We start from the raw sequence: 13,949 nt of genomic DNA on the forward strand, positions 1-13,949 counted from the left end.
GGGAGCCGAGAGGCGCTTTGTTACGAGGAGCCGGCGGGGCCGCAGGGTGGGGTTGTCCCCGCCGCCGGTGCTGGTCCCCGCGGGCGCTGGGTGACAGCGGCCGGCCGCCCGCCGAGCCCCCCCCGCCGCCGCGGCTGATGCGCCCGCACCGCGCCGCAGCCTCCGCGCCCGCCCGGCGGGGAGCGGCCGCCTTTGTGGAGCCGGGACCCGCTCTCCGTTCTCCTTCAAGCAGAAGAGGAGCTAGTGAGGAGATTAGAAAAACCGCACCAAGCTCGAGTTAATGTTTGAGAAGTTCGGGTACGGGAGAGTCTGGTAAGATTGCTGTATTGTGCCTATTTTTCGTGGATTTCCGGCAGTCGTTCGGAATAACAACCTGCGTCCATTACCTTGCTTGCGGGAAGTGCTTTGGATGTCCTCCATAGGTAGCGGGATGACCCGCTTAAAATCTGTGTGTATCTATAGTGTAATATGGTACAGGTACATATATATTTTAATACATTTCCCTGTATAACTATATAAAACCTGATAGGAGAAATTTGGGTAAAGTACTGTGAATTTTACTAATAGATGATCTTGTTTGCTGAATGATCCATGATAACTGTTCATTTGTATTAAAGCATAGGGGGCAAGCACCCGAGGAGGTGGGATTTTTAAAAATCTGATTAAAACACATTTTCTGTATAGATCTCATTCATATTTGCAATGTGCTCTTAATTACCTGCTGATTTCAAGTCTCAAGGTAGGCAGGGTCAGGCCTGGAACACTGATGGAAGCTTGGTGAGGAAAACCAAGGAAACATTTAAGGAAGAACACTGTTTACTGCGGTTTCTGTCATTCAAACGAAATATAAACCTGTTGTGACTAGTTTGGGTCATTGCATTTCCATGCTTTTCTTTAGTCCTCAAGCACTGGATAAAAAGGACAACTATGTTTGATTTCCAATGTTGTTAATTACTGGGTATCTTTAGAGTTTCACCTGCAATTGAAGTTAGAGTCATAGATTTTATTTTTATCAACCTTTGAATATTTCTGGTAGTAATTCTGTTGGCACTGGTTAGTGCACTTCATTTTCACCCCATAAGTGCATAAGTGATCACAGTTTGCTAACAAACTCTTTTCTTTGGGTTTGGTTAGTGTAACCTTTTTAACATTTGGGATAAGTCTTCCACCATAACTTTCTCTCTGCGTTTTCTTGTGCCTAAAAAGACATTTCATAGACTAAAAATGCTGACACATGCCAGCTTAAACCAATTTTTTTTTCCTTTTACTGTGCTTCTTTGCAAACTGGTTGGAGCTTGGGTGTCTGTTTAGATGTGTGCAAGCAAAATAATGCACGTGTGTGAGATTTTTTTGAACAGATGTGCTTTTCCTAACTTCTGTAATTTTTTTTCAAGCTATTCTTCGAGCAGATCACATCACATAGCCTTTAAAAGAGGAATGCTGCACGACATTTCACAGTACAGATGAGGAGCTGAGTCTGAGTGATACTTCTGTTATCTTAAAGCCATAGCGGTTTGTGTGAGAGGACAAATGCTTAGGACACTGCTTTAAGGCAAGTTGTGAATTGAGTTATGCCAGGAGTATATACTTAGGACAAAGTGCTTTCTTGCTGCATGTGTCTTGGAGCCTAGGCACCTGTAAGAGTGGGAGAAGCTTCCCAGTCTTTGTTTCTTAGAATTTACTCTGCAGCTGTCCTCATGTGCCCACACAAATCAATCCCGTTTACGGGATGAGCTATGCACAGTAAACTACTTTGATTTCAGCACGGATTCCTGCTAAATTATATCCCAGGCAAATGTCCTGAAAGGACTGTTTAGCCTCAAAATGGAAATTCTGTGGGCTTGTGAGGCCTTTCTCATATTCTGCAGAAGTACCAGTGGGCTGCAGAAGGTGAATAATATGCATAAAGAAAAAAGAGGTGAATATAAGTACATGGTGGTGTTCTGACACAACTTCTTGCTATTCTAACTTCTCCTGACATCTCAGAGTGCTTTCTTGTTCACCTCATTGCAAATGGGCTTTAATACATTGAAGAAAGTAGGTTAAGCATGTAAGAGCTTGAGAAGAGCCTTCCAAAACTCTTTTCTTCTATGTATTAAACTGCCCACATGAGTTCTTGAGTTCCTTTATGCATACTAGATCATAATCCTGGCTTCTTCACAGAAAGGACACAAGTGCAGTGTGTATGTTTAGGAAACAAGTACTAGGAATGTGATTAGTGGAAGGAAAGACCAATATGTTCTTCTCAGAGTAGGACTTTTCTTTCCATTCTTTAATGTTTAGTATTTGAACTTACGACTGGGGATCTCAGTCCTCAGTCCCAAGCTACAATAGTGAAAAATAATAGAAGTAAATCATAGTGTGGTATGAAAGTGATGCTTAAATCATGCTCCATCCATGAAAGATGAGCCTTTATTCTTGTACATAATGTGTTAATATATCAGAAGTCATATTTAGAAATGTTTTGATATTTACTGACATCAGCTGATCACTGATTTACTGACCCAGCTGATGGCCAGCCTGTGGAGCTAGATATTTAGCACCTGGGATCCTAGTAATGTTGTTTAACTTTTTGAATATACTCTCCAAAGTTCTGAAAATCTTGTTTTTCTAAATAAAGGGATTTTTCTAAACATAAACATGTAATGATTTTTTTCATCTGAGATTCTCTCACCTTTTCAAAACTAGAAGTAAGATTTCCATGCATCAGCAGAAGGTAGAATCAGTCCTTTCTGATCGCATGGAGTGATCCTGATTTTTCAGGGTCATAAACTGTTGGGCCTCACAACTTGCTGGTGGGACTGCATTTCATCCCGTTCCTGGGTGGAATTGAGGTTAAGATAGAGAACTGATATTTAGTCCCAAGAATTTCATTTGCATCTGTCCAAAGCAACTGAATGGTTTGGAATGGTGCAATAAGTATGGAAATAAAATAGATTAGTAGATACACTCTATTCCATTCTAGGTCTCTTTTCTTTTAAGTGTTTTCAAAGGGGTTTCATGGAGTGAACTTGCCAGTTTTCAGTATTTTTGCTAGGATGTCAATTTCCTGACTACTTTTTTCCTAATTTGTGTTTTATTTAAGGAACTCCTGAAGCAGCTGTACACTGGTATGCAATGAAAGATGTTTCTTTACTTACACTTTGTTTGTTCTTTGGGTTTATAGCTGTTTAAGAATTCCTGTCACCAACATGGGGGGTGACTTGAGTTTTCACAGACTATAAAAAATAACTTGACACAGTGTGACAGAGGAAATACTGGGTCAAGAAACTGTCTTCCTTAAACTCAGCCACCCAACTCTCTTCCTTCTTCCTCCTTTTGCTTTCATGTAAAATAAACTAGTTCTTCTATGAGCAGTAGCACTATTTGGATTTTCCTATGGATCTTTCCCTTAGTCCCCTAGATCCTGTCTGCTGCAAAAACTTCAGCTCTCCCATGTCCTTGTGACACCAGGATTTGGTAAGAGAGAGCAGAACTGTGACTATGCAGGACCCACATAGGTGCCCAGAAATAACCCAGACAAGCACTGACAGAAGGTGCAAACCAAGTGTTTGCTCCTTTTTCAGTAGGAGTACAACTTAGCTACTGACTTGACCTAGACTGTTACTTACTTCTATTCACTTTGCTTCAGTTTTCCTATTCCAGGCTTTTTTGCTATTCCAGTGTGTCCCCTGTTCTTTGACTCCTTTGTTTTGCTGGCATCATGGTTTAACCCCAGCCAGCAACCAAGTGCTGTGCAGCTGCTTGCTCACCCCTTGCCTGCAGTGGGGTGGGGAGGAGAATCAGAAAAAAAAGTAAAACTTGTAGGTTGAGATAAGAACAGCTTAATAATTGAAACAACATAAAATATAGTAACAATAATAATAATTGTAGTGGAAAAGAGAGTGGGAGAAAGAGAGAGGAAGAAAACTCAAGAGAAACAAATGATGCACGATACAATTGCTCAGCACCTGCAGGTCTCGGCCAACTCCCTCCTCATTTATACACTGAATGTGACATTTTATGGTATGGAATATCCCTTTTGCCAGTTTGGATCAGCTGCCTTGGCTGTGCTCCTTCATAGCTTCTTGTGCACCTGCTCTCTGGCAGAGCATGGAGAATAAACATCACTGTGCATCAACTAAAACATCCATGTATTATCAGCATTATTCTCTCTAAATCCAAAATTCAGCACTGTACCAACCTCCAGGAAGAAAATTAACTCTGTCTATGCTGAAACCAGGGCAGCTGAGCTTTGTCATATTTATGGGCTACTCAAGAGAGCCACTGTTTTTATGTCAGGCTTGGGTTTTCATTTCAATATTAGTTTGTCTGTTAGCTTTCTTTATAAATATAAGTAGTTACCTTTACTGAAAGAGGTGGGAATAACTGTAAGTACTAAGATGTTTGGAGGAAAGGAACTACAAGGATGGCACAAAGAGAGTCCTAGTGCAGTGGAGTTGAGGAAGAAATATATTGAGAAGAGGAAACCTGAAGGTAATATCTAGTTCACCAACAAGGAAGGTTATAAGAGGAGTAGTAGAAACAACAGGCAAAAAAACTAGAAAATTCATTCTGGGAGAGTCCTAGACTGTTAGGAATATGAACCAGTTATCTTATAGATGTTGTATCACTGGGTTTAATGATTAAAAACAAAAGAAATGAGAGCTAGGCAGCATTTCTGCCCAAAATCCAAAAGTAATTTGGGTTACACAGTTACAGCAGAAAGGAAGGGGGAGAAAAGTGTGAAAAGGTAGAAGAAGCAAAAATAGATTTTTTTTTTTTTTTTAATGACCACAAATTCCCTGGTCATCAGCTACCTTTTTCCTATTGACTATGTGAGTGCTGGGCTTGAGAAGAGAGATGGTTGCTGACATGGTGTGAGTGTACAGCAGTGGCTGTGTTAAGGCCAAAACTCTTTTTAGCCTGTTTGTTGGCTCCTGAGTGACCAGCAGCACAAGTGCAAGGAAGTGCCACACGTGCAGGGCCAGCAGTCAAGGTTGAAGGACCTGTACCTTCCACGTGGTTGGTTTCTGTTGCTATTTCTTGTCTCCTTGGAACTCTTGCTGCTTCTCAGTATTGTAATACAGGTCAGGATCCTGCTGCCGGTTGGGTGTCAGCCAGGAGGGGATGGAGCATGGGGGAGAACGGAGCTGGCAGGTCTTTAAAAGGACAGCTTCCTACTATCATTGCTCATACAGCTTTCAAATATTGGAGAGAGGTAGGAGAAATTAATTATACACAATCAGCAAGGAGAGAAATGGGTATTTTCTATACCAAAAAAAAACCAAACCCAAACATGCTGAAGGTGGCTTCAGACAAAAACCTGAAGCTAGCGAGGGCTGAGTTTTGAAACTTGTTCCTTACTTGAGGTCTTGGAAAACTTTCTGGGAGTGAAAAAGTGCAATGAACAGGAAAACAAGATATTAAAATGAAGATACTAAGTAAATACTCAGTATTTTGTATCCAGGCAAATTGTAGCAAAGACAACTATTCATTATAGTCTACTTCTGGCGCTGTGTATCCACTGAAGTGGCAACACAAACTAGCGTGTAATTTTATTTTATCTTACCTGTTCATTCCATTATGTACTCTAGAACTATTCACAAGCTATTCTAGAAAACAAGAATCCTGATACTGCAACCAGTTCTAACTTGTGTTTCTTTTTTTTCTTTTTCTTCTTATTGTTTTTGTAGGAATTTTGACTTCTTGGAGCAACGGTAGAAAATGCAAAACGAAATAATAAAGCCTGCTAAATACTTCTCAGAAGTGGAGAAGAGTGTGCTGCTTGCATTAGTTGAGAAATACAAATACGTGCTTGAATGTAAAAAAAGTGATGCAAGAACTATTGCTCTGAAACAACGCACCTGGCAAGCACTAGCTCATGAATATAATTCACAGCCCAGTGTATCACTGCGAGACTTCAAACAGTTAAAGAAATGCTGGGAAAATATCAAGGCACGGACAAAAAAGATAATGGCACATGAGAGGCGGGAGAAGGTAAAAAGAAGTATTAGTCCACTTATAAATACTCACATCGTAGGGAAAGAGAAGATTGGAAGCATAATACCTGAGCAAATGTACTTTTTGCAGAGCCCACCAGAAGAAGACTCTGAATATCAGCCTGATGCTTCTAGTCAAGGTATAAATGTTGCTGTAATGATGCAAGTCCTATTGTTTTGTATGTTATTTTGCCAGTGATTCTTTTTCAAATCTCTCCACTTAGCTGTCACTGCTGGATATAGAAAAGTAATTTCAGAACTATGATATTTCAAGGCTGTCTGTATTTCCCAAGGCCTACAGGAGTTAAACGGGTGTGAGGTTTTTTACAGATTTTTTTCATCTGTTTTTGACATATCTGCTGCTTTGTGGCAAGCATCACATGCTGGATTTCCAGAGAACAGTCCCAAGGATATCTTTATCGTTTTAAAGTATCATTTTGCTGGTTAAAAAAAAAAAAAAAAAAAAGCTACCAGCAGCAAATTGATACACAATTGCCTGCTGCAAGAGTTCCCAGTGGTCTTTCCTCCTTTGTTTTCAAGGACTAAAAAGAGTATGGAGCCATATTTCACACTGCAGTCCACACTGGAGAATGGCTTTTCTGAAAAAGTTCAGCACTACATTCTTTGTTTGGCAAACATACCCAGAAGGAATAATTCAATACCAGGAGGGAGAGTGGCTACAGCAGTTTCTTGCAAATTTTATTATGTCAGGATCTCACACAGAAGACTGTCCTTGCTCAAAAGACAACAGCAGCTACATTGTTAGATAATATTCTTAGAATGCCTCTTTCATAATTGTATTTACCATAATTAGTCATTTGGATTTGGATAGGAATGTGTTTTCTGATCCTCATTTGCAGTGGTAACTATTTTGTTCCCTGTGTAGTCTCTTTTATTTCAGAAGAATTGGTAGAGCCTTCTCTAAGTTACAATAGTGTGATTTTTCCCTAAAAATATACACTACTATATTTACAACATCTGCTGCAGAAATAAGGAAAGAATAAAAAGTGTTCTTCCTGCTATTTCCTCAGTTTTTTGATATTCATGTTGACACAGCTTCACCTGACACTCAGATCTTTCATAAAATATTGCAAATCACCTATGGATTTTGCTTAAATGGCTGCATTAAGGTTTAGCTCCAGGCTCAGCCACCTAAATTTAGGTGTCCACTTACAAGTGTCTGCATTCACTTTAGTCTTCTGAACCTTCTGAACTCCCACTATAGCCTTGGAGGTCTTTCAACAGAGCCCCAAGTGGTTCTGTTCAGCCCATTGAGCCCTTAGTATTCTGCAGCAGAACTGCATTATGTAGTGGCTCCTGTGCTTTGCTGCTGGAGCACAAGTTTTATATGCACGTGTCAGTAACTTACATTATCACATTTCTGTTTCTTGAAGGAAGAGAATAATATAACACTTTTTCTTCTTTTGTTTGCAGAGTCATTTGTTGTGTCAAACAGAGAACTTTGTGATGAAGACAAAGAGCTGGTACATTTTCCAGTATGCGAAGGCACCTCCCAGCCTGAGCCTTCGTGTTCTGATGTCAGAATAGCAGCAGATAAGAACTACAGAAGTAAAGCATCTCAGGAAAGTGCTCTGAAAAAGATGCATGAGGAAGAACATCATCAGCAAATGTCGATTTTGCAACTCCAGTTAATCCAAATGAATGAAGTTCATGTGGCAAAGATACAGCAAATAGAAAGAGAGTGTGAGATGGCTGAAGAAGAACACAGGATAAAAATGGAAGTGCTAAATAAAAAGAAAATGTATTGGGAGAGAAAACTGCAGACCATTACAAAAGAATGGCCTGTATCATCCTATAACAGACCCTTTCCTAATTCACCTTAGAACACAGGAGGGCAGAGAGTCAGTCTGATTTAGCACATTTATGAGTAACACACACTGGAAAGAGGGTTTTCTACTGTGAATGTACAGTGACAGGATAGGTGCCTGGCTGATAGTGAACACACTATGACTCTTAATGTTTAGGGAAACAGTGGTATAGTTCACCAAGAGGAAAACTCTGTTGTTTATTTGTAGGTAGTTCTGATTTGTTTAACTCACAGACATGCACAGTGTTCTAAAATACGAACATATTTTCTCCTCTCAGAACACCCTTGATTGTTGTGAAGTTTAAGGTACTCTGGGTATTCTTACATTGGGAGTTCTTAAGAAAACTGAACAGCTTTAAACATTGGGCTGTAGTGTTTGTTTTGATTTCTGTCTCTTCCTATCTGCCATTTCTCACATGAAGGCAAGGGTTGGAGTTGCTCTTGAGACAAAAGGTGATGGACAGCTATTAGTTGGATCATTATGCTGAAGCTTAGGGAAAATAAGGTAGTTAATACAGTCCATAACTTATTTTTCATAGAAAATATGAAGGATAGATCAAGAGGGCCACTGCAGTAACAGCCCCTCCTTCTGAAGAACAGTAGTGGCTGGCTGACTGAGAGGATGGTTGTGGAATGGTCCTCCAGTTGTTTGAGCCTTGACACTAGGGAAGTAAAAAAGAAGGTGACTTCTTCCTCAAAAGCCACTGTGCTTGTTCTTTCATTTCTAGGCCCATCTTGTATTGAATTAGAATACCCAAACAGGAGGGTCAAATGCTGCTGCCAGCACTGTGTGCTGTTCACCTGAAGTCATTCTGAAGGGAAGAGCTTTTTAAGAATTCATAAAGCTCTCAAAATGCAGTGAGCCAGCCAGTCCATTGGCAAAGTCTCCCTCTGTTTTCCTATGCAATACTTGATGGTGTAGCAGCTAGCTTGATTATTTCTCCTTAGCTAGAAGAAAAGACTAAGACTCACCCTCTTTTCCTTCTCATAGGGTGGAAAGCAGTTCAAGGGAATCATTCCTATCTTGAAGCACTGTTTTGTTTTGTTTTGTTTTGTTTTGTTTTGTTCTGTCCTGTGCGTTATGGTGGTGTGTTTCTTGCCTTTGCTGTCAGTGAGGGGTGACCCTTTATATGAAGGCATTCACATGAAAGTCCCCACAGATTTTGGATGTCCAGAATGGTAGGTAGTAGGAAAGCACAAATAAAAATAATCTTTACCCTGGCAATCATTTTTCTAGTGGGGCAAGAGTTAAGAAAATGTGAAATGCAGAACCCCGCAAGGATTCATAAGAACTTCTGGTGTTTGAAAACCTGTTTTACAGGAAGGTGTACAACCATCATTTGAAGCAGTGAGAAAAATGAACAAAACCATAAATTTTCATTGAAAAATCTGAGTATCGCATTATTCAATAAAGTATTTTCAGATCATGACTCCTGAGGGTGAGTCCATACTGTGAGCAAGGTGTGCAAAGCAGAGGATATTACAAAGCATACATTCCCAGCTACACTCCTGTCTCTTTCCCTGGATATCCTTTCTGGTGGAGTGAGTTCCTTTTGGTTTGGTTTTGGATTGAGTAGGGTTCTGTGTGTGTGTGTGTGTGGTTTTTTTGACCTGCTTTCACTGCTGGTGATTCATCTTTGTTAGCACTGCCATTATCAACCACAGGACTCACTGTGGTTAACACTGTGGTACCTGTGCTACTTCCTTAAATGTGCTAAAACCAGCAATCACAATGAGAGCTGTTTATTACAACTCATTTTATATGACAGAGAAAAAAAATATGCTGGGCTGCTGCAAGATAAAAAAAATAGGCCCTGGGTGAAATCTGAAGACATCTTTTTGACCACAAACTCAATATTCTTATGAATTGGCTGTGTGAAGAAAGTGCAGAAACTCTAAAGAAGGATGCTGTTAAGTGCACTTCTATTTTTCTGCTGAATGAAAACACTTTTGGAAGGTATAATAAAGTAGAGGCAAAAGAAAAGTAAACAGAAGTGAGGACCTTGTTCTGAGAGATTGCATTCTGTGGTCTGGAACATGAGTCAGTTATTTGACTGGTTGTTACAATTGTTCAGGCACCATCCAGAAAAAAGGATAGGGAAGACATTTGTCTTAACCAATTAAGACATTTGTCTTAACCTACACTCGTTCTAAGTGAAAGTAAATGAAAACCAGGCGTTAGAAGGTAATGAATTGAGACATTTTCAGCACTGTGAAGAGGGCAAGAATAGAGAGACAATCCAGGTCTGATAGCCCTGTGAAAATGATGAAATAGTCAGAGAGGATCTCACAAAATGTGAGATAAGGGTAGCTTGAACTCCTGGAAGTTATATGATTGCTCATGAAAGATTGTTTTATTTTTATATTTTAAAATCCTTTAAAATAAGCATGTTTTCAAACTGTGCTAGGTGGATAATGCCTTGCTTCTTGGTATATTTTCTTATTCTGAGACCAAAAGTTAAGTTCTTAGGCTGAACAATAGACCCTTTTAATTCAGGTTCTATTTACAAGAAAGAAGATCATAAGAGAAATATTAGAAAGAGCCAAGATGAAGGTATGAAAGAAAGAATGACCATTACATGCACAGGGGAAGAATGGGAATGTTGCACCTAACATAAATTATACAAGATGGTTTTGTGGTACGGACAATAGATCGTTCACGGGTGACACAGGCTCTTGCTTTCCCATTTGTAGTTTACTGTTGGTTGATGTTAAATTGGGTGACAAGCACAGAAAAATGTAAAAGATCAACAGGAGGAAGTAATGTATCTCCTTGCCATGCTTTGGCTTTATAAAGTGATCAATGTGATGGAATTGAAATTACTTGAGAAATTACTTTTGCCCTAATTGTTGTTGCATTTACTCCCTCTGGTAGTAGAGTTTATCTTCACTTGTGTTTGACTTTTCTTATATGTAATATAGCCATCTCAGACAGTATGTCCATTTGTTTCTCTCTCCTTTTTTCTAGCTTACAGCATTCAAATACCTTCACATAATTGTGTTTTCCTATTAACCATTTTGCCAAGTAATATATGTATATTCTACAGGTTTTTCCACAGATAGAATACAGCAGTATTTTAAGAAGAACATGCCTGTTCTTTTCTGGATTTGCTATAAAACTTTTTGTCAAGAATGAACGTAAAAGATACACAGGGCAAAATGATCCCTTCTTAACTCCATACAAAAGCATATGGACCAGATACATAGTGGCCATTGTTCTCAGCTGCTGTATTCTTATGAAGTAAAACAAGGGCCTTCTAGACAAGGTGTGATGAATTCCTTTATGCTCCCCAAATTAACATGAACCTAGCTCTACGTGCTGTCTTTCCTTGGAGGTAATCTAATTTCTTGCCCAGTATAAATTTTTCCATGTCTTGATTTTTTTTTTCCTCCTGCATGTTTTTCCTTATGTCTCTGTTCACCCTTAGTTTTTTAATCAGCAGTATGAGCAGGAGGTTTCATTCAGAGACATGTGTTTTCCTTTTTCCTTTCTCTTGCCCAGACTGCTCATATCACAGCATTTGAACATGAATGGGTGCTCACCTTCCCTTTCCACAGAAAGCATGGTTAGTTACATTTTCCACACAGCTGCCAGTACATTCTGGATTCTGCATGCAGGCTAGGAAACATATTAGAGGATTTTGAGGAGAGGTTGGTATTGAGAAAGGTCTGTATGGAGAAGAGCACTTCCTCCATTCCAGCTCCATATAATTTGGGAGGACAGCCTGTGACCAGTTATTCATCAGGACCAGAGCTAATGCAGGATGCTGAAGCTGTGTTATTGGTTTTGATTCTTCCTAAATTCTTGGGATTCTGCTGAAGTTAGGTTTGAGGTTTCCTGGTAAAAAACTTCCTTCTTCCTCAGTAGTTGAGGAGTCTCAGTGGAACCCTTTCACAGCTTCCTCAAATGAAAGTTCTTACCTTGACAAACAACCTATCCTGACACCTATTCTACTTTCAATGCCCAGGCTGCTTTATCACCAGAGCAAAGGAGCTTGCTGCTTGCCACAAATCCTCTCTCTGAAGCTCCTACGCTGCAGAGATGTGTTTAGGCAGGGCTGAAAATGCAGCCCTCCCCAGGCACTGCTCAGAGAAGGGATTCCTACAGAGCAGGTGCACCTGGTGTGGCTGAGCTCAGCCCTCAGGTTTTGGACTCAGCTCTCAGACTTTGAACTATTGCTACTCAGGGTTGCAATTTTCTCATTGCAGCCCTGTGACCAGAGAAAGAGGGGTGGCTCAGGGCTGCCTTTTTTGGAGCATTTAGTGCAGCTGGGGATGTTGTCCTGGATTTTGTTTAATGAGCATTCATCTCTGTGTGCTTCCAATACCAAATTTTAGCAGTCTCCCAAGCTTTTGTATGATTGCACAGGTGTTTTCAATGATCTTTTGCAGATTTTTTTTTTCTGGCTGTAGTTACAGTGGCTTTTATGTGTCCTTTTCCTTCCTCCTCACTTGCATTATAATGTTACAGTTTTGTTCTGAATCTCTGTGGTTGCAGTCTGTACAACCACACTTACATGTAGTATCATGTAGCATCATGTTTTCAGGTATTTTTCTCATTATGACATTGAAATAATAAACTGCTACACATTTGTATTTTGCTACTCTGTGAGTAGAGGAATTACATGTAAATCTTAAAATAACATCTGATTTTTTTTCCAGACAAGTCCCACACAGGTAGTCCTGTGATTTCATATTTTGAGCTACCTTGCTATTTTCAAAAGTCTGATGTACCTTAGTTGCTTTCATAAGATAATTACCTGTATTCCCACTTTATTTTTTTGTTTCTTCTCAAGACAGTTGACTGTATATTCACTCATCATCACTCTCCCTGAATTTTGTACATTTGATAAAAAGAAAGATGACCATTGGTTGCCACCTGTAAGAATAGGGTAATATGTTTTCTAGTGAAAGCAAGCAGTATCCTCTGTTTCTGGTATCACAGACTGACTTCTGTGCTGATGGTCAGCTTGATTCTCTGATATCTAAATAAGGTGCATGTAGAAATGTGGACAGATTGCTGGACCTAAAACTAGAGCTAGAAAATAGAAATATACTAGCTGAGGCTCCGAAAATTTTACTGTTCTGATGGTGAAGGGATTAGGCATCTGACAACACCATCAGTCATGTTAATAACAAATTAAAAACTTGCAAAGTCAAAAAGAAAAAAAAAAAAAGGCTGGTTTTCAGGATGAGTCAAAGTGAAGACAGCTTTTAGCTGTCCCAAGAGGTAACATTGTCAGTCATGTCAACCAATTTCCGCTTATGTTCTTCACTTCTCTTTCCTTTGAGACTCTGGACACCTCTATCATAGCATTCACAAGTGCCTGACAATAAGAAAAGTAGCTACTTTCAAGTAGGAATCTCACCAGAGTTACTAGACCTCACTCTTTGTAAAACTGAGGTGGGACAGTTTTCCAAGACTACATTATCCAGACACACATGCACACACACTGTGGAAAGCCACGTGAAATCTATCCAGCACACGGTCTGCCAAATGGCAGAGGATATACAGCCAGGAACAGGAAAAGGTTGTCCACTCCATGGCTGTGGGTTGTAAAACTATTGTATTCAGGAGAGTGTGTGGATGAATCTGACCAGACAGTCAACCTCTCTAAGAATCAAGAAGTATTTTTGCCAAGTCTTCTAATCTGTCAAAACGGCCACACAAAAAAAGTAAAAGGAACAAAAAAAAATTAAGCACTTAAATTGCTAGAAGCAATCTGTTCCCTTCTTGATGAAGAGCTGGCTAGATACTAAGCCTACACTAAACATGTATGTATTTAGGGAAACAAGTCCCTGTTTTAACAGAAATAAGTCAAGATAGATTTGTAGATTGTCCTAGATTGTCCTTATTTTATTTAGTTGAGTTTTAAAAATGTTGATTAAGGTTGTTTGTCTTTCTTTTGTTGTTCAGTCCGGCATCAGAATAGTTGTGTGCTTCAGTCTCTAACCAACTGCTGGAGCACCTCATTAATCAAATTTGTTTGGCAAGAGAGTTGAAGTGGGTTTGTATTCAGCACAACTTGAGATTAATTGTATTCCACAAATCTTCAGATATTCCTTCTCAGCTATAAGAGGCTGTTCTTGAAGAGACCAGAACATGAAACTGGAATTATATGCCTATTTAGTAGTAATTT

The 13,949-nt window shown here is 39.6% G+C and overlaps 1 protein-coding gene across 3 annotated transcripts; it reads left to right on the forward strand.

Moving 5' to 3' along the window:
- The first annotated feature begins 25 nt into the window (after window positions 1-25).
- Window positions 26-10,705, forward strand: MSANTD3 (Myb/SANT DNA binding domain containing 3). 3 transcript variants are annotated; one of them, XM_084216489.1, is made up of 5 exons: window positions 26-312; window positions 1,395-1,552; window positions 5,676-5,979; window positions 6,073-6,121; window positions 7,416-10,705. In XM_084216489.1, exons 3-5 carry the CDS (start codon window positions 5,707-5,709, stop codon window positions 7,823-7,825), a joined length of 732 nt encoding a protein of 243 aa, XP_084072615.1. In that variant the 5' UTR covers window positions 26-312; window positions 1,395-1,552; window positions 5,676-5,706; the 3' UTR covers window positions 7,826-10,705. The 3 variants fall into 3 exon arrangements, with proteins under 3 accessions (XP_084072615.1, XP_084072613.1, XP_084072614.1); XM_084216487.1 differs by having other exon boundaries at window positions 5,676-6,121; XM_084216488.1 differs by lacking the exon at window positions 1,395-1,552 and having other exon boundaries at window positions 5,676-6,121.
- The last annotated feature ends 3,244 nt before the right edge of the window (window positions 10,706-13,949 follow it).

The sequence above is a fragment of the Fringilla coelebs genome (assembly GCF_963513975.1).
Source record: "Fringilla coelebs genome assembly, chromosome: 1".
In the NCBI taxonomy this organism is placed as follows: Eukaryota; Metazoa; Chordata; class Aves; order Passeriformes; family Fringillidae; genus Fringilla; species Fringilla coelebs.